Below are 20,862 nucleotides of genomic sequence, written 5' to 3' on the forward strand. Positions count from 1 at the left end.
AAATGAAAATTTAAAAAAAATTAAACTAATTTTAATAAATTTTAAATAAAAGTATACCTGACTTTTTGCATTAATAGATATAATGGGGATTTACATACATACCACTTTATTTCATACTATTTATATATCTAATATTCGAAACTTTAATATTACATTACTACCACTCATATAACAATTTAATATCAAATATATCACTCTTATATTTCATTTTTACCATTTATATATTCCTATAAAATTTAATATTTTATTTTATGTACTTATATTTATTCTATGAGTGATAGATATATAATATTAAAATTTTTTATGTTGGATTTATAAATAGCATTAAATAAAGTGTTATGAATGTAAATCCCTAGATATATAAATCCATATAAACCATTGCGGTGATAAACCTCGCTCATTCTCACCTCCCCCACCCCTCCACTCGCTTTGTCACTCAAATCTACTATACGTTTATTTTCTTTGCGATGAGCGATGTGGAGGCAGATAGAAGCAGCAACTTCGTTCTAGTGACTAGGAAGGGCGGCTTTGGCCTTCCCACGGCTTGCCCTTCTTGCCTTCCCGTGTATCTCTATCTCCGATTCGCGAACATCGCCTTCAATCTACTCTACGACGTCACGAACCCTGATTCTGGTTAGGAAATTTTGTCTTTTTTAAATATTCTAATCCTTATTTCTTTTCCTAATTTTATTCCAAGCAAAGAAAGGAACCATGGTTAGACGCTTCAAATCTTGTTTTTTTTAGTTGGTTATGGTCGTACTTCAGTTTAGGGCTATGCTTTCCTTTATGTAATTGTTGAACAATTGATTTGCCATGTCTGCTTTCACGTGATTAGACACTATTGGGACATTACTTTCCGGCATAATTTGTTGCTTGCGGTCGTACTTTAATTTGTTACTTCTTTCCGGCATAATTTGTTAGTGTAACTTGGGTTAAAGACGAGGTTATGGTTTAATTACTTCTCTGTGTTCTTTCGTGCGACATTTTTTTTATCGATAGAATGCTTTGATGCTTCTTCTGTTTGATATCAAAGCTTGTGAACTTGGTTTATGATTACCTAATAAACTTTGTGAGGTGTCATTTTCAGTTGATCAGATTTGATTTCTTGTATCTCATGACGGAAGACCCCAGTTCCCAGCTACATACTCACAAGAAACACAAAAAAACAAATAGTAATTTATTGAAATGATTATTATTTGAAAGTACATCTAGATACCATTACCAAATACTGATACAGGCAAGCAAATAGTTTTCGAGTAAGTTGCTTGGAGAAAGATATACATGATTTAGAGAAAGGATGGGTAAGATGTTTATGTGGATTTAAGACATATCATTATACCCGAGTTGATTTGATATGAAGTCCCAATTGCAAAACCGGGCTTATTTCTTAATTGACATAGATTTTTTATGCTTAATTCTATATATGGATTTGTGTGGCAACTGCTGGGCTATGTGATGGCACAATGATATCAAACAATTCTATATTGTCTCCAAAACCCTTCTCTTCTAACATTAAAGAAATGAACTCATGGCCCATGGAGCCAAATTTGAGTGGCATAACATAAACTTATGCACATGATATTCATAGTCACTGCATATGATGTGCAACTATGGAACCCTCCCTGATCCATAGCTATATGTCCTATCCTTAACCAAGCATAATTGTTGGTAAATCATATAAGTTTTTTAATTTATTCTCATGTCCAACGAAACACTCTTAGCCTTTAGTTGTCAAATTTAAATAAATGTGGATAATGCTATGCATTCATAAAACCCATTTATAAATTTTTTTAGAATATTCTTTACTTTTTCAAAAGTATGAATGTATATATAAATACGTTTGTTTCATTGAGAAAAGTCTATATTTCTTGGTTATTGTTTTTTATGTGAGCATATATAGTTTATTGGTCTGTTTTGTTTATCCTGACAAGCAATAATGTTCTTAGTTGTTATCTCTTCTTGTAAGTAATTATTTTAGGTTAGAAATAGATCGGTCCTCGTCCTCCTTAAAGGTGTTAATACATATATGGATTTAGTTGTACATTATCATATCTAACAAGTAAAAGCAGGGGAATTTGGAGAAAATTTCTAAAGAAATCGCTACTGCAGGAAAATGCACTAGGAAAATGCCTATCAACCTAACATCTATTGTACTGGCTCTTTTTTTGTAAGAACTTCCAACTCTTAGAAGCACGTATGTGCAAGTGTTAGCAAGACTTATTCCAATTGCAAATCTCTATTAAAATATCTCTTCAACTTAGGAACAAGTCTCTAATACTGGCACTGACATGCTTTTGCAACTTAAGTGTCATTCAACTAAAGAAATCGCTACTGCAGGAAAATGCACTGTAGGAAAATGCCTATCAACTGTAACATCTTGATGCAGACAAACTAGAAAGAAAAGTCAAATAAGGAGAACAAAGGGGAACACTATAACCAAACTCGATTCAAATAGTAGCAATCATCAAAAACACAAAAACGATTGAAAAAACGAGAATTGAAATCAAACGAAACAAAAGAAAAATAAAATAATGCTATCCTCAGAACAACCGATTTGACGATTTCCTCACATGCATCGAATGTAGGTAAAGTAAAGTATGTGCTTAGGGCTAGCAAACTGATGGTCCACCACAGTAAGAAGGTCCAAACGTCCAACCAAACTCCAGCAAATACTCCCAAATCAACCAACCAACAACACTAGGAAGCTCAAGAAGAAAGATACAGGTGGGGTGGAACTTGCGTAGAGAAGAAGAGGTAAGAAGCCCAGACGAAGTAGAGAAGAGAAAGAAGTGGAACAAGCTCTAAAGCTTTTCCAAGAAGAAGAAAACCCTCAGGTTTTAGAGATTTTGCTCAACAATATTCAACAACATTTTCTTTCCAAAAACATCTTCTATATATAGGCAAGAGAGGGGAACCAAACAACCATAACATCTCCAATTAAACCAATTAGATTCAGGAAAATGAAAGGCCAATAGCCACAACACATCAGCCCCCATACGGTACATGAAACAGAGAAGAGAAGCCATGGTAACCAAGCAGTCAGCCACAGAAACCAAGAAGCCAGCCACGGGAACCAAGTAGCCAGCCACGGGAACCAAGCAGCCAGCCATGGGAACCAAAGGGGCAAGGCACGGGAAAAATAGCCAGCACAGGAAATCGAGAAGACAAAGGTGAGGAGAAGAGGCAAGTTCCACCATAATGAGCTTCCACTAAACTTAAATAAATGAACTAAACTTTAGCTCATTTTGAGCTAACCAAGAGCTCAAAATTAATGAGCTAGCACTTGAAAATATAGCTCAACACCAATACAACCACCACCCCCAACATCAACACCAGCTCAAAACCGAGAACCATTAGCCCAAATCAGCATCAGCCCAAGGGACCCAAACAAGCTAGCAAACCAAGGTCTACCAAGCCCATGCACAACCTACCATGATCATTGGATGCCTTCCATCATTGGATAGCTAAAAAAATATAAAACTAAATGAAAAACTATTGTTCAATGTTTGATAATAAAAATATAAAAACCATGAATGCATCAATTACCCCCTGGTGGGAGAGTCTCATCTCCGGATGAGAAAGTTTCAGTAACTTTCTGAAAAAGATCAGGATGACGTCATTTTAGTTCATTAGCATCCATCCAAGTGCAGTTTGTCAGAGGACGATTTTTCCATTTTGTCAAGAACCTCTTATGCTCACCATGCCTTGTTTTAGAAATTCTGACATCAGTAATATCTTCAACCTGTTCTTCAATTTTTGCCGTAGAAGTGGAGAGTGACAAAGTTTCAATTTCCACATAATCGTCAGAATTTCCTTCATATAAAGAAAGGTCAGAAACATTAAATACAGGAGAAGTGCCAATAGAAATAGGTAGATCCAACAGATAGGCATTTATGCCTAATTTTCGAAGCACACGAAAAGGCCCAAATTTCTTTCTGCTTAGCTTTCTAAAAGTACCAATAGGAAATCGTTGGCGACGAAAGTAAGCCATAACCAAGTCACCCTCATTAAAAATAACCTCTCTTCGATGTTAATTAGCAGCAGATTTGTACTTAGCATTAGCCTTTTGGAGTTTTTCAAGGACTTGCTGTTGGACGATTTATGTGATCAAAAATTTCAAAAGCTTCAGCACTAATTTTGTTAGGTAAAGGCAAGCAGTTTCTATCTAAAATGTGAGGAATAGGTTGTCCATAAATAATCTCAAAAAGAGTTTTACCAGTGGAACGATTAACAGAATTATTATAAGCAAACTTAGCTTGAGGCAATAATAAATCCCATTGGGATGTTTTTCTTCAGCAAGACACCTTAATAAATTTCTTAAGCTTCGATTGACAACTTCAGTTCGCCCATCAGTTTGAGGATGATATGCACTACTAAATTGAAGAGTAGCTCCAAGTTTTGCGCAAAGTGTTCTCCAAAAATGACTAAAAAATCTAGCATCTCGATTAGAAGTAAAAGTACAAGGAACACCGTGAAGACGAACAATTTCTTTAAAAAACAGATCAGCAATATAAGAAGCATCAGAAGTTTTCTTGCAAGGAATAAAATGTGCCATTTTGCTAAAGCGATCCACCACCACAAAAACAGAATCAAATTTTTGAATAGTAACAGGCAAACCCAAAACGAAATCCATTGAAATATCCTCCCAAGGTTTGTTTGGAATAGGCAGAGGAGTATACAAACCAGCATTTTATGATGTTCCCTTAAAAGCCTGACATATTTTATATTATTTTACCAGCTTAGCAATTTGCTTTCTCATATGAGGCCAAAAAATATTTTTCTTCTACCAAAGCAACAGTTTTCCCTTGCCCAAAATATCCACCCAAACCCCCACCATGAATTTTTTTCACAAGTTGTTCTCTTAAAGAGTTTTTAGTTATGCAAAGTCTATATCCCTTAAACAAAAAAACTTTGATGTATAACAAACTGAGCAGAAGGATCAGTTCCAGAAGCAAGACAAGAATCCAAAATACTCTTAAAATCAGAATCACTTGCATAAGTATCTTTCAAAAAATCAGAAGAAGTAATAGTTGGATAAACAGTTACCAACAAATGAGATCTCCTGCTTAAAGCATCAGCAATCTTATTCAAAACGCCATTTTTATATTTGATATGAAAAGTATACTCTTGCAAAAATGAAACCCACTTAGCATGCCTTTTATTCAATTTTTTTTGAGAGCCCAAAAAATAAAGTGCTTCATGATCAGTATTTAGGGCAAATTCTCGTTGAATCAAATAACATCTCTAAAATTTCAAGGCTTCAACTATAGCATAAAATTTCAAATCATTGGTAGAATATTTGGAACGAGCGTCATTCAGTTTTTCACTAAAATAAGCAATATGTTTTCTCTCTTGACTAAGCACAGCACCAATATTAACATGAGAAGCATCGCAATCAACTTAAAAAATATTTTCAAAATTTGGCAAGCTAAGAATGGGAGCTTGACTTATTTTGCTTTAATGAATTCAAAAGTTTTTTTAGCTTGAGGTGTCCACCTAAATATTCCTTTTTTCAAGCAATCAGTAATAGGAGCAATTAGAGAATTGAAGTTCTTAATAAATCTTCTATAGAAAGAAGCTAAGCCATGAAATTCTCTCACCTCACTTATGTTTTTAGGAGTGAGCCAATTTTGAATTGCTTCTATTTTTATCGGGTACACTTTTATTCCATCAGCAGAAACAATAAAACCCAAAAATATCAAGCTCGAAGTCATGAAGAAGCATTTTTTAAGATTAATGTAAAGCTTTTGTTCTCTTAGAGTTTGCAACACTTGCCTCACATGATTTAAGTGTTCAAAAGGATGAATACTATAAATCAAAATGTCGTCGAAATAAACCACAATAAACTTTCCAATAAAATATCTCAAAATATGATTCATAGTTCTCATAAAAGTAATCGGAGCATTTGAAAGCCCAAAAGGCATCACAAGCCATTTATACAAGCCTTCTTTAGTTTTAAAAGCAGTTTTCCATTCATTCACAGGCCTTATTCTTATTTGGTGATACCCACTTCTCAAATCAATTTTAGAAAAAATTTTGCCACCACTTAGCATATTTAGCATGTCATCCAGTCTAGGAATTGAAAATCGATATTTAATGGTAATTTTATTTATTGCCCTGCTATCTACACTCATCCTCTATGTTTCATCTTTTTTTGGCGTTAATAAAGCAGGCACAACATAGGGACTTAAGCTTTCTTAAATCAAACATTTTTTTTAACAAATCAGTCACTTGTTTAAAAAGTTTAGCATATTTAGATGGACTCATTCTGTAATGAGGAAGGTTAGGCAAAGTGGCTCCAGGAATTAGATCAATATGATGTTGAATATTTCGCATTGGAGGCAATCCTATTGGCAACTCTTCAGGTGTTATTTCAGAAAACTCATCAATTAAAACTTGCATTTCTTTAGGGATTTTTACCCACTCAAGGAATTGATCGGGTTGAAGCTTTTCCTCAAAGTTAAGAACATCTATTTTAATCCCATGATCCCAATTTCTTTGTTGTCTGTTTTGATTTCTATGAACCTCCTCTTCACTTTCAGAAGTTTGAACATTAGGATTAGCATTAGCATTATTAACATTTAGATTTGCAATTGCTTCAGCCATAGTGTTGATTTGTTGTTGCAAATGATTCAATTGTTGCATTAGATTTTGCCAATCCCCCGGATTATTAGCCATCTTAGATTTTAGAAAAAAGACCCACCAAACAAGGTCAAGAAACCAACAAAAACACACCAACCAAGGATAAGAACTTGCTCTGATACCAAACTTGATGCATCAAAAACATAAAACCGATGAAAAAAACGAGAAATGAAATCCAACGAAACAAAAGAAAAATAAAATAACGCTATCCTCAGAACAACCGACAGAACGATTTCCTCACATGCATCGAATGTAGGTAAAGTAAAGTATGTGCTTAGGGCTAGCAAACCGATGGTCCACCACAGTAAGAAGGTCTAAACGTCCAACCAAACTCCTGCAAATGCTCCCAAATCAGCCAACCAACAACACTAGGAAGCTCAAGAAGAAAGATACATGTGGGGTTGAACTTGCGTAGAGAAGAAGAGGTAAGAAGCCCAGACGAAGTAGAGAAGAGAAAGAAGTGGAACAAGCTCTCAAGCTTTTCCAAGAAGAAGACAACCCTCAGGTTTTAGAGACTTTGCTCAACAATATTCAAACCTTTTCTTTCCAAAAACATCTATATATAGGCAAGAGAGGGGAACCAAACAGCCATAGCACCTCCAACTAAACCAATTAGATTTAGGGAAATGAAAGGCCAACAGCCACAACACATTAGCCCCCATACGGTACAAGAAACAGAGAAGAGAAGCCACGGGAACCAAGCAGCCAGCCACGGGAACCAAAGGGGCAAGGCATGAGAAAAACAACCAGCACAGGAAACCTAGAAGACAAAGGGGAGGAGAAGAGGCAAGTTCCACCATAATGAGCTTCCACTAAACTTAAATAATTGAACTAAACTTCAGGTCATTATGAGCTAACCAAGAGCTCAAAATTAATGAGCTAGCACTTGAAAATATAGCTCAACACCAATACAACCACCACCTCCCAACATCAACACCAGCTCAAAACCGAGAACCATTAGCTCAACTCGAGAATCAGCAGCAGTCCAAGGGACCCAAACAAGCTAGCAAACCAAGGTCTACCAAGCCCAACCACAACCTACCATGATCATTGGATGTCTTCCATCATTGAATAGCTAAAAAAATATAAAACTAGATGAAAAACTAATGTTCAATGTTTGATAATAAAAATACAAAAATCATGAATGCATCACATCTATTGTAATGGCTCTTTTTTTGTAAGAACTTCCAACTCATAGAAGCAAGTATATGCAAGTGTTAGCAAGACTTATTCCAAGTTCAAATCTCTATTAAAGTATCTCTTCAACTTAGGAACAAGTCTCTAATACTGGCACTGACATGCTCTTGCAACTTAAGTGTCATTCACTTGTTACTCTGTGGGCCCATTGGATGAATTACATAAACTTGGGGCATATATGACTTTTTAACTTCAAAATGATTGAATAAACTTCTTTTTGTGGTTAAAAATCAATAGTTTTTGGAGAAAAATTCTAAAGAACTTCTTTCTACAGGGGGAATAGCCCTCAATTTTCTTGTTCGTACTATCTTCAGTAGATCTTATATTTGAAGCTAGTAATTTTAATGTCAGATCAAATCAAAATCTTAGCTGTTGATCTCTCAAGTATTATGATCATTGGGCTGAATGGCTATGCAAGGACTCTACTTTGGTTAATGTATGTTATTGTTATTGTTGAAAGGCATGTTGATGAGGACCTTAGAGATCAGCGGCTACGATATGGAGTTTATTTTTTTTTGATGTGTTTTATGTACTAGTTTATTTTATATTTCTATTTTTTCCATTTTACTCCTAGGGTTTCATGTGGTGTTGTAGTCCGAAGGACATTTTAGTCATTGTTTGTTTTCTTTTCATGAGGCATATTTATAGGCTAGTTCTATTGTATTTTGAGTTAATGCTGATTATGAATGAAAAATTCCAACTTTTCTTATTTGATCTTTTTTGTGAGTTCTTGAGAGGAGAAACCCTAGGAGAGGGCTTTGCATCACCCGTCAGTCGTCGGTGGATTCCGGGATTCGTGGTTTGTACTTAGTATTTCCTTCTTCCTTGATTACCACCACCGACCACCTAGCCCAAGACCCCTTGCCGCTGGTCGAATCTTCCAAACCCTTCCTCTTTCTTTCCCTAACCCGCCAACTCACCACTTCCATAAGCCGCCGACCTCCCCTCACCCGTCCGCCGCCGGTCTCCCCCAAGGCTGCCTCACCTCCGGCCTCCCCTAGCCTCCCCTAGCCTCCACTAGCCACTGACCCCTCCCTCCCATGATCTTTGAATTTTGAATTTCAAAATTCAAATCAACCTTAATTACTTTCCTAATTTACCCCACTATTAATTTGGAAAGTTGCCTCATTTGAATTCAAATTATATTTGAATTTCAAAGGTTTCCCTATTAATAAACTTAAATTATGAAACCTTCTAATTACATTAAATATGAAATCAATTTTAGATTTAATGAGAATCCCTAATTAAATCCTCTCGGGGCCATACGTCGAACCTAGACACATCAAATCCTTCACCCTACGGCCGACCCCTCTATAGCCTCATTCTTTCTCCAATTTGCCACATAGACTCTCATTAAATGCCCCTTAAATTCCCCTTGGCTGCCGCCCCACTTAAGCCCTCAATTAGAATTAATTTAGATTTCAAAGTAATCTCACCTCCCCCACAATCCCCTTGATTTCAAAATTCAAATTGCATCTTCAATACCTTCCTAATTTAGCCTATTATTAATATGGAAAGTTTATTAATTTGAATTCAAATTAATTTTATTTCCAAATATGTTCCTAATTAATAAAACTATTTTAGGAAGTCTCCCCAATGGATATAATTCAAATTTGGAGTCATCAATCAACATTCAATGCAAAGATCCACATTCGTTGAATGTGGACGCTTTCCTCTTCCCTCCTCACCCGAAATTTTTCTCCCAAACCCGTTTTCGCAAATTCCTAGGCATTCTCCCTTTCTGCCCTGAAATTCCAACAAAGGGAAATCAACAATTTCGTTGCTTTAAGCCCTCCTATGGTTGTTGTCCAAGAAACTACAGCAGAATTCCTTGCTGAAATACAGCCCAAAATTTCCTGTCGTGCTGTCCAGAACCTCCAGGTTGTTGCTCCAGGATCCCAGGATCAAGTCCACGTGCTGTCCACCACTCGGAAGTTGTCAAACTGCTGTCCCTGTTGTTGAAGTTGATGTCCAGAAGTTGCAACTAGTTGTCCGAAGAATCCTTCCCAAGGGAGTTCGCTGTCTACTCTCCAAAGCTCCTCATGATTGCTATCCTAATGCTGATAAAGGTTGTGCTGTTGTCCATCCCTTCTCAAGGCCCTAAACTACTACACCCGAGCTTCGCATCCTCTTCTTCTTTGGGTAAACTCATTCTCCGATTCTTTTACTTTCCTAGTCGCTTTTCAATTGTGGATATAATTAAATCATAAAGACTTGTGCTAATCTCTCCGCTAAAGCTTGGTAAGTTAGAGAGTTTAGTGAGGAATCCTTGTTTAGGGACTAATCTTATTGTTAACATTATGGTTTATTTGTTGAAAATCAATCATGCATGCAACGTTAGATTAAATTGACTGTTTTATGATCTTAACTCTTATGCATGTGATCTAGCCTAAGCTTGTCTTATGACTCTTTTTGTGTTTTTTAGTCGCTTATAATCAATATAAAAATATAATTATTGTGATTTTTAAAATTAAGCGTGCAAATTCCTTAATCTAAATCATCCTTGCATGTTTGGTTTCACATCATCTTGGTATCAGAGCATGGATAGCATGCGTTACATGTGCTAGAAGTCATCCTAGGAGCTTGCATAACCATGCTTATGTATTGTTGCATGCATATATCATTTAACCTAGTTTAAATTACTGTTATGCTTGATGTCCACATCATTCCTGCACATATCTAGTGAATGTTAGTCTGGTTTCTTAATTGTTTAGGTGTCGTCCTTAACATAATAACCTTCCTAACTGCCTATACTTCTTAAACCACCTTTGTAGCTTGTTGTTCAAACTGTTCCTGCACCATCTAGTGACTTTTAGGTGAGTCTGATTAAGTGTTTAGGTGATGTCCTTAACCCAACAACCATCCTAATTGCCTAGATCACTTAAAGTCTCTCTTGTAGCTTGCTGTCCAGTAATTTCCTGCACCTTATAGCGAGTCATAATTATGTTTCCTCCTTGTAGAGTGTTGTCCTTTACACCCAATCTTCTTTAGGTATCACTTAGCACTTCTCAATGGACCCGATAGGACTTCAAAAGAAGTTGGATGACCTTGTTAATCTAGTGGGCTCTATGACTAAAACCATGAAGGAGAAACATGTTGACTCTCCCCACTCTAGGTACGTGCCCGATTCGGTCGATCATGCTAGTTGGAAGATGCCCCACTCCGCTTATCAACCTAGATCTGAGCCTAAGCCACAACAACCTCACTTAAGAGTCACATTATCGTCTACCTACCTTTGATGGTTCCTCAGACCCTTACTACTTTAGGGAATGGGTTAGACAATTAGAGGACTATTTTGAATCACGTGATATTCCTAAGTCCCACTAGGTTAACATTGCTAAGTCTCACCTGAACGGTAGTGCTCGTCAAATTTGGATGAGGTTGGAATATCATAAAGAGTCTCGTGGTGAATACCCTACTTCCAATTGAAAAGATATGAGACATGAACTTGGATTAAAATATCTTTTCCCTACTTTTAGCCAACCATTTGATTTTAAGATTATGTCACCCCTTGTTTATCAAACTTTAGGGTACACCATTCTCAAGAACCCTACACGTGAAAATCAATCCTACTCACCTGTTACACTCCAATCTGATATCGTGACTCATAGTCCTCACCGAGCGGCAGTTACTCATTTCCCTACCTCTAAAGTTAGTCCTAAACTTGTCCGACATACCACTCCCACTCACGTAGTGGTCCCAACACCTAGTAATCTTCTTCTGGAACACCACCCTGACTCTTTTGTCGGGACAACCCATGGACATCACTGTGGTTGAGACCACCCATCCCTTAGTAACTTCAGAGTTGCTGCCCCACCCTGTAGGTCTTCACCTAGCCTTGATGGCTGACCTTATATTGGGTCTTCTGTTGGATCGGTCCCATATGACTCCCCACTAGAGCCGACTCCTAACCATCCCAATCCACCTTGTCTGAGCATGCATCCTCTCTACGTGGTGGAGCTTGATTTAACTCACCACATGGGTGACTTTACCACCTTTAAAATTAGTGAGGATTCTAAGGCTACCCAACCTTTGGTATCCCCAATCTTTAACCCTGCAAGTTTAATTTTAACCAAAAATTGCATTGCAAAGAAAAAGTCTCCTGAATCTAAAACTGAGTGCATCCATTTTGTAGATTCAAATGATATCACTGATAACGAGGACTTCTTTGAGGATGAAACTAAAGGGATTGAATTAGACTCATTGCAGATCTTAAACCTTGAGTTTGGAGATTTAGAACCTTTAAACGTTGATACCTTAGCCCGCCCTGATCCTAGTCTCCTCAAGGATATCTCTTTGGATAAGGTCTGTCTGGATGATATTAAGTTGATCTCGAAGGAAATTGATATGACCTTGAGCGCTTTGAAATTAAATTCAAAAAATTCTGATTTATTTAAATCTCCTATTGAGTTGACCCCAAATAATTTTGAGTTAATCTTGAATAATTCTGATGGTGATGTCGATAATCTCGAGTTGGAAATGATTCGACTAAATTTACTACCCAATTCAAATACCGATTTAGTTGACCTTGAATCCATTGATCTTAGGGTTATAACAAAACCTGAACCTATTGAGATTATTAACATGACTTTGGAGGACAGTAATTTGAATATGAATGATTCTGAGTATAATTGGAAAAATGAGCCTCCTCGTGTTTTATTGGAATCTATTTTAGGAGTTGCTCCTTTATATTCACATTGGAACGGGTGTGCCTTTCTTGATTGGACTTATCTCACCATTCCTCGTACCGACTTTAATGTTAGAGAGAGTGTTAGCCCATACCCTCAGGGCATCTCTCTAACTATTGTGCCCACTTCTGTTCTGAACACTTTACCCTATCTTTTAAGTCCCATACTTACTAGTGACTCTTTGGGCTATCCCAATATGGTTATGAGTCAGGACCCATCGTCTTATCACGTTCCTGATTTCCCCATTATGTCCTATATATTCTTGTCCTTCCCTGTTAAGGACCATCTTTCTCCTAGTTGGATAAATTTGCTAGATTACCCTGCTGCCCCTAGAAGACTACCTATGACCGTAGCTGAAACTCCTTATAGAAATGCCCTTGCAGCTAAGGATGTCTTCATTGCTTTTCTTACACCAATTCCCTTAAAAAAATGAAAATTTTATGCCCTATCATTTTGTGACTGACCCGTCTTTATTCATATATGTGTGCTTGTGAGTCAGTATGTTTGTGTGTGTTTATAAGTCTATTTTCTTCCACAATTTTCCTCTGTTTAAAACTTGTGTATAAGCCCACAATTCATGTCAATCATCATGCATATCAAGTCTCTTGCATCGCATCATTCCAATGTTATTTATCTTGTCAAGTCTTGAATTTTAGTCGAATTCATATAAAACTTATCGCATTTGCTGCTCATCTCCTGAAATGGCACACCTAATTGAACAGAACAATAAATAATTATAAAATTCATGCTGATTCTAAACGACAATTTAAAACTTTTTGAGTTTGGTAACTCAGCGATGGTGCGGATTTGTCCGGAGCGGTTCCCACAAAGAACTGTAAAGGAATCACATGCTAGAAGTGCGGGACCACTTAAAACAGTCAAGAAAATCAATAACAATGCTTATGTGGTGGATCTGCATGCAGAGTTCAACATTCATTCCTCTATTAATATAGAAGACTTAGTAGCCTATGAGGGTCCAGAATTTAACCCACCAAATACACTTCAAATTGAGCCTTGTGCGACCCCATCCTGTGAGAACCCCAGCCTACCTCCGCTCCCAAATATTCTCCAATCACCTATAATGGAGAAGGTTGACATGATTACGAGTGATGACATTATTTTCACAAATGAGGGTGGACAAAGAAGATATATGATAAGGTGGAGAGGTCAACCAGAGTCAGAGGATACATGGTTAGAGCGCGAGGAGCTACAATAGATCGACCCAGATGCACGAGAGTTCTCGAGACACCCACTCGACGGAGTCGAGTTTTCTCCCACCCAGGGAGAATGATGAGGACATCAGAGATCAGCGGCTATGCTCTTTGTGTTTTATTTTGTCGCTTATAATCAATATAAAAATATAATTATTGTGGTTTTTAAAATTAAGCTTGCAAATTCCTTAATCTAAGTCATCCTTTCATGTATGTTCTACATCACATGTGATAAGTTCTGTAAGTATTTGGACCGATCAACATCAACATCAAGCCTTTGTCCCACTACGTGGGGTCGGCTACATGAATTCTTTTTCTCCATTGTGTCATGTTAAAAGTCAAATTCTCGTTTAAATCTAATAAAGAAAGATTATTTCTAATATTATCTAACCAAGTCCTTTTAAGTCTACCTCTACCTTTCTTAACATAAGTCAAATTTAATACCTCTACTTTCCTAATCGGGTCATCAGAAAGCCGCCGTTTTATATGACGAAACCATCTAAGGCAGCTCTATCTAATCTTATCTTCCTCTGTAGCTACTCCAACCTTTTCACGAATATGCTCATTTCGTATCCTATCTCTAAGAGTAAAGCCACTTATACACCTGAGCATCCTCATCTCTGCAACACTTAACTTAGTATATGCTTCTCTTTTAATGGCCAACATTTGACTCCATAAAGCATTGCAGGTCTCACCACCAACTTATAGAATTTTCCCTTAAGTTTGGGGTGAATTTTTCTATCACATAACAAGCCTGATGCATTCCTCCACATCAACCATCCAACTTGAATTATGCTGATAGTATCCTCATCTATTTCACCATCACTCTGAACAATAGATCCAAGATATCTAAAACGTAGACTTTTATTAATGACTTGATCGCCCAAAGTCACAATCCTCTCACTGTGTCTATTACTACTAAAATTACACTCAATATATTCAGTTTTAGATCTACTCAAACGAAAACCTTTAGACTCTAAGTTTGACCTCCATAGTTCAAGTTTACCTTCAACTCCCTCTCTAGTCTTATCAACAAGAAGAAATATCATCAGCAAAAAGCATGCACCAAGGTACATCCTCTTGCAAACTATCAAATTGTTATAACATGAACTTTATATGAATGCGGTGAACCTTGACTCTATTTTCTTGAATCTGTAAGTATAGTCAATTGTGAGAAAAACCATTAAATGGGTTTTCTAATATGAACATTTATATTGTATGAGCTGGGAATTATTTCTGTGTTTACTCCTGTTAAAATTGTAAATTTGAATGCATTTCAGGAAAAAAATTGGAAATTGATTTGAGATAGCTCCATTATTTGTTTGTGTTGTCTCATCATTTGTTTGTGCCTATTGAAGACTTCAATTGATGGTTTAAGCAAGGATTCTTATAAGGTGCATATTGTTAGAATATGGATGATTAAGCCTAGGGATGATATGTAGATTTATCATTCTACCTTAATTAAATATTGAACCTTTTTGTCGCATTGTTTTCATGATTGAGTTAATACATTGCTCAGTTGTATTTTGCACATTTCTTAGAACTTGCCTGAGGCTTTTGAGTGATCTTGGTGAGGGGCTCTGGATAATCATACATATCTTCATTCTTCCAGAGAACACTTTATAATTTCAACTATTTCAGCATAAAGAGTAGCTTTATGCTATCAGTAGTAATAGCAGGAGGCAGATCACTTTTGTCAATTTATGGGCAGCAGATCAAGGTAAGCTAACAGCCTGCTATATATTATTAAATTCAGCTCCTTATTTTAGTTGTAAACAGTAGAGGATTATACTCGCTTGTTTGTTGAACTAACTAGTAGGATTTGAAGATGCAGCAAGTTAGAGATATACATTAAGATGGGTTGATATGAATTCCGTGAGCTGATTCAAGTAGTAGTAGATTTAAAGCAATCCGGCAGCTATTTGAAACAAAACTGTAGTATAGATGCAGGAAACAATGCATAATTCAGTTTTCATGAGCAATTCAACAATGAAGGTCTGTGTTCAATGGCAGCAAACTTGACATTAGTCCGTGAGCTCAAAGTAGTTAGGATATAGCAAGCAGGCTATAACAGAAACTTGGGCGCTCAATTGATGCAGGGATTGCTTGTGGCAACAGGAGAGCTTGTTCAATATTCATTTAGCTTTAATGAGGAGAAAATTTCTATGCTTTGATGATCATGATGTTTTTAACATTAGTTTCATTTCATTTTCATTTCTTAGATCATTTTGTCCAAAATGGTTCATTACAAACCAAACTCCCTGTTTATTGAAGGGAGCCCCCAAATTACAATGGAATAATAATTAACTAAATGAAAATGAAATGACTACTAATGAAACTAATAAAAAAGCAAAGCATCATATTACATTGTCGGTAATTTTATTGCATTAGAAGCATTTTGGCTAACCCCTTGGACAATGGGCTCTATTGAACCTCCATTTTCTTGTCTTTTCATTCCATTTATGACAATATAATTTTAATATATGAAAATAAGGTTATTACTTTTACCTTATCTAGTTAAATTGATGCTACAGTTTTTTTGAAAAAATATCATTGCACCTGGCAAATGCAATAAAGGGTGTGTGAATGCTTGTTTAGTCATGGGAGAATGAATTGAAACTGCTATTTTTTATATTATTTAGTGAGTTATTTTTTTCAAAGAAATATGATTTGGCACATACCAACATATTCTTGTTTTTCCCTGTCTATTTCTAATTAAGATGTATTTTTGATCTAAGATTTTTCGCTCTTTCTATTTGACAGATCATATTCCATATTTTGAGTATGGATATTATGTTGCATTTAACAATGAAAAGGGAGGGGTTATTGAAACTCTAAAGCAAGAAGGTATTGCTGATTTGGACCCCAAAGCCCCAAATACCTACTTCTCTGAATGGTTGTCTACAAAAGCATTGATCAACACATGGCTTGCCACAGCAATAGAATATGAAATCTGGGTGGCTTCGGATAGTAGTAATGCCTGTAAAATATATTTCTCTGATCTACCATGGCTACTTGCGAAGGTTCTTTATAAGAAACAGAGTCAAGATGTGAAAAGACGACTTGGGATAACAGATGCCAATGCTTCTGAAAGAGAGGAAGAGGTATTTGTTTTTCCTCATGTGTAATGAATTTTCAAGTGATAAATGGATAAAAATAAAATAATTAATTCTTTTGCAAGCTAATGGGACATAATAGAGAAAAATGATTCATGTAGCAACCTTACGTAGTTGGATAAAGACTTATTGTTGTTGTTTGTTGTCATGACCCCACCAAGAAGCTCGAAATAATGATGCTGGAACAAAGGATCGAGGGAATAGTTAAATCTTCTTTTGTAAAATTTCTAACAATATCCATTTCCAATATACTAAAAAAGTCGCTACAAATTGGAAACACATGAAAAATGTTATAACCATTTCAACAAATATATTTCTCTCGGAATGTCGCGTCTATGGTATACATTTTCTTCTTTTCCACTTATTAAAATTTTTTGAATGGTTCTCCTATAATTTTGTAAATATAGGAGGGAGTCATAAATCTAACTTTGTCAGCCATGGTTCTAAATTATAGTAATAAAAGATATTTTGAATAATATGTGTGCTTGCTGTAAAATTCAAGATAACTTTATTTAATAATATTTAAATTTGGAAATGACCTTTAATCATATTTTATGAATATATCTATTGTTATAATATTTTTTGTAACTAATACAACTGTCACAGAAGATACCGTCTAAATAACACCATTAAGATACTCTCTTTTCTAATTTTTTTCCAAAACCTTTTTCATTTCATATGTGTAGTTACATTGAATCCCCAACTAGTACCATAAGTGGGGAGTACTCCATTATTTGATTATGCACATGCAAGTACTTCTGCTTAATAATTTAATTTGAATTCTCTATATGATTTGATAATAAACAATATATGACTTGACTAAATTTATAAGCCTATCATCAAGCTCAATATGATTAATTGCATTTAACATAGATAACACATAAGTAATTGTAATAATGATAAAATGCCTTTAGAAGAATATACACTATTACTATAATTTAGAAACATGAGTATTCGCCTCTAATCTAAGTATTATGATACTTCACTCATACTCCTTACTCCGACGTTGATAGATTTAAAACTTGTATGAAGACCTTATCACTAAAATTCTAAATGATAAATCGATCTTAATTTTTCTAACTCGATATTTAAAATTTTCCTTTTAGAATATAATTTTTCTAACTCGATATTTTGAATAACACCAATATCATTATGTACCAAATATTTATTATTAGTTTTAGACTTTAAGATAAATGGGTAAAAAATAAAAAATAAAGTAAAACGATTATTTAGGATTAGATAGGGGCATTTAAAATATATTAACAAAAGTATTTTTGTGAGTAAGATTTTAGATCTTAAGATTCTGTCTTTGCATGAGGATGCCAATATTATGTGGGAAAAAGTGATTTGTGATATTAAGAATTTTGCAAAAAATGTGCTTGGAGTTTCGAAGGGTTTTCTCCTATAGTAAAAATAGTTGGTGATGAAATCTAAATGTGCAAGAAAGATAAAAAATAAGAAGATTTGTTATAAAAATTGGTTTAGATGTAAAAATTCTGATAATTGGGAAAGCTATAAAGAGGCTTGTAAGGAATCTAAGAAAGTTATTTACGATGCAAAGAGCTTAGCTTTAAATGATTTATATAATAGATTAGATACTAAGGAGGGAGAAAGATATATGTATATGTTAGCCAAACAAAGAGATATGAGTAATAAGGATTTAGTTCAAGTGAAGTGTATTAAGGATGAAGATCAAAAAGTACTTTTTTAGAAGTTGATATTCAACAAAGGTGGATGAGGTATTTTGCTAAACTTTTTAATGAAGAATGTGAAAACACGATTGACTTTACTGACTTTATCACTCTAAATGAAATTAAAGATTTTTGTTTTTATTGGCGTATAAGTAAAACCAAAGTTAGAGAGACTTTAATAAAAATGAAGTGTGGAAAAAATGTTGGACCTAATGATATTCCAATAGAGATGTGAAAATACTTTGGAGATGAAGGAATTTTTTGTCTTACTAAACTTTTTAATATTGTTTTGAAGAATAAAAATATGCCAGATCAGTGGAGAATGAGTGTGTTAATTCCTATTTTTAAGAATAAAGGTGATGCACAAGAATTAAGTTAATGTGTCATACTTTAAACTATGGGAGCGAGTTATGGAGTGTAGGTTGCGGTGTGATACTAATGCTTCTCAAAATCAATTTTGGATTCATGCTGGGTAGGTCTACTATGGAAGCCATGCATTTATCGAGAGGTTTGATGGAGAAATTTAGAGAGAATATGGAGGATCTATATATGATATTTATTGATTTAGAGAAAGCATATGATAAAGTTCCAAGAGAAGTGCTATGGAGAGTTCTTGAAAAAAAAGGAGTTAATAATGCTTATATTCAAATTATTAAAGATATGTATGCAAGAGCTATTACTTGTGTTCAAACACAAGGTGGTTTGACCAAGTATTTTCCTATTTTGGTTGGATTATATCAAGGATCAGCCTTAAGTCCATATCTTTTTGCTTTAGTCATGGATGTTCTCATTAGACATTTGCAAGAGGATGTACCTTGGTGTATGCTTTTTGCTGATGATATTCTTCTTGTTGATAAGACTAGAGAGGAGTTGAATGTAAACTTGAATAATGGAGGTCAACTTTATAGTGTAAAAGTTTTCGCTTGAGTAGATCTAAAACTAAATATATGGAGTGTAATTTAGTAGCAATAGATCTAGTGATGAGATTGTGACTTTGGGCGATCAAGTCATTAATAATTATACATATTTTATATATCTTGGATCTATTGTTCAGAGTGATGGTGAAATTGATGGGGATATTATCAGCAGAATTCAAGTTGGATGGTTGAAGTGGAGGAATGCATCATGCTTATTGTGCGATAGAAAAGTACCCATCAAACATAAGGAAAATTCTATAAGATGGTGGTGAGACCTGTAATGCTTTATGGTGCCGAATGTTGGCCATTAAAAGAGAAGCATAATACTAAGTTAAGTGTTGTAGATATGAGGATGCTTAGGGGGATGAGTGGCTTGACCTTTAGAGATAGAATATGAAATGAGCATATACGTGAAAAGGTTGGAGTAGCTCCAATGGAAGATAAGATTAGAGAGAGTCGCATTAGATGGTTTGGTCACATTAAACGGAGGCCTTCGGATGACCCGGTTAGGAAAGTTGAGGTATTAGATTTGACTTATGTTAAGAAAGATAGAGACAGACTTAAAAAGACTTGGTTAGAAAATAGTAGAAATGATCTTTTTTTATTAGATTTAAATGAGAATTTGACTTTTAACTGGACACAATAGCAAAAATGGATTCATGTAGCTGACCCCACGTAGTGGGACAAAAGCTTGATGTTTTTGTTGTTGTAGTAGGATATAATTTATTACTTAGAATAAATCAAATTATTAATTAAAATATCATGTGTTATTGAATTATAAAAAAAAAACTCTCTCTCTCTCTCTATATATTTACCACAATTTTTTAATTTAAAAATTAATAAAAAGTTCATAATCTAATAATTATTATTATCTCAAATAAATTTTTTTTATTATGATGTTTTAAATTTACTTTTACTAATTAAAATATCATTCTTTAACATAAGTATATATACTATAATTAATATGCTAATCATCACTAATCATTTAATTTATCAGTTGCATAATTAAAATCTCTTGTCATTAATAAGAGTACACGTTTTAGATATCTTGGATCTATTATTCAGAGTGATGGTGAAATAGATGGGGATATTATCAGCAGAATTCAAGTTGGATGGTTGAAGTGGAGGAATGCATTGGGCTTGTTATGTGATAGAAATGTACCCCTCAAACTTAAGGGAAAATTCTATAAGATGGTAGTGAGGCCTGCAATGCTTTATGGTGCCGAATGTTGGCCTTTAAAAGAGAAGCATAATACTAAGTTAAGTGTGGCAGAGATGAGGATGCTCAGGTGGATGAGTAGCTTTACCCTTAGAGATAGGATACGAAATGAGCATATACGTGAAAAGGTTGGAGTAGCTCCAGTAGAAGATAAGATTAGAGAAAGTCGCCTTAGATGGTT

The 20,862-nt window shown here is 35.1% G+C and overlaps 1 protein-coding gene across 2 annotated transcripts in view; it reads left to right on the top strand.

Moving 5' to 3' along the window:
* The first annotated feature begins 387 nt into the window (after nt 1-387).
* LOC110093261 (mitochondrial outer membrane import complex protein METAXIN) overlaps nt 388-20,862 on the top strand; it is a 64,308-nt gene continuing 43,833 nt past the window's right edge. For both annotated transcript variants that reach the window (XM_020818091.2, XM_020818092.2), the window contains exons 1-2: nt 388-633; nt 16,502-16,842. In XM_020818091.2, the coding sequence (XP_020673750.1) occupies nt 468-633; nt 16,502-16,842 (507 nt within the window). In that variant the 5' untranslated portion in view covers nt 388-467. The remainder of the gene's footprint in view (nt 634-16,501; nt 16,843-20,862) is intronic.

Source organism: Dendrobium catenatum, unplaced genomic scaffold (assembly GCF_001605985.2).
Source record: "Dendrobium catenatum unplaced genomic scaffold, ASM160598v2 fragScaff_scaffold_1202, whole genome shotgun sequence".
Classification (NCBI taxonomy): Eukaryota; Viridiplantae; Streptophyta; class Magnoliopsida; order Asparagales; family Orchidaceae; genus Dendrobium; species Dendrobium catenatum.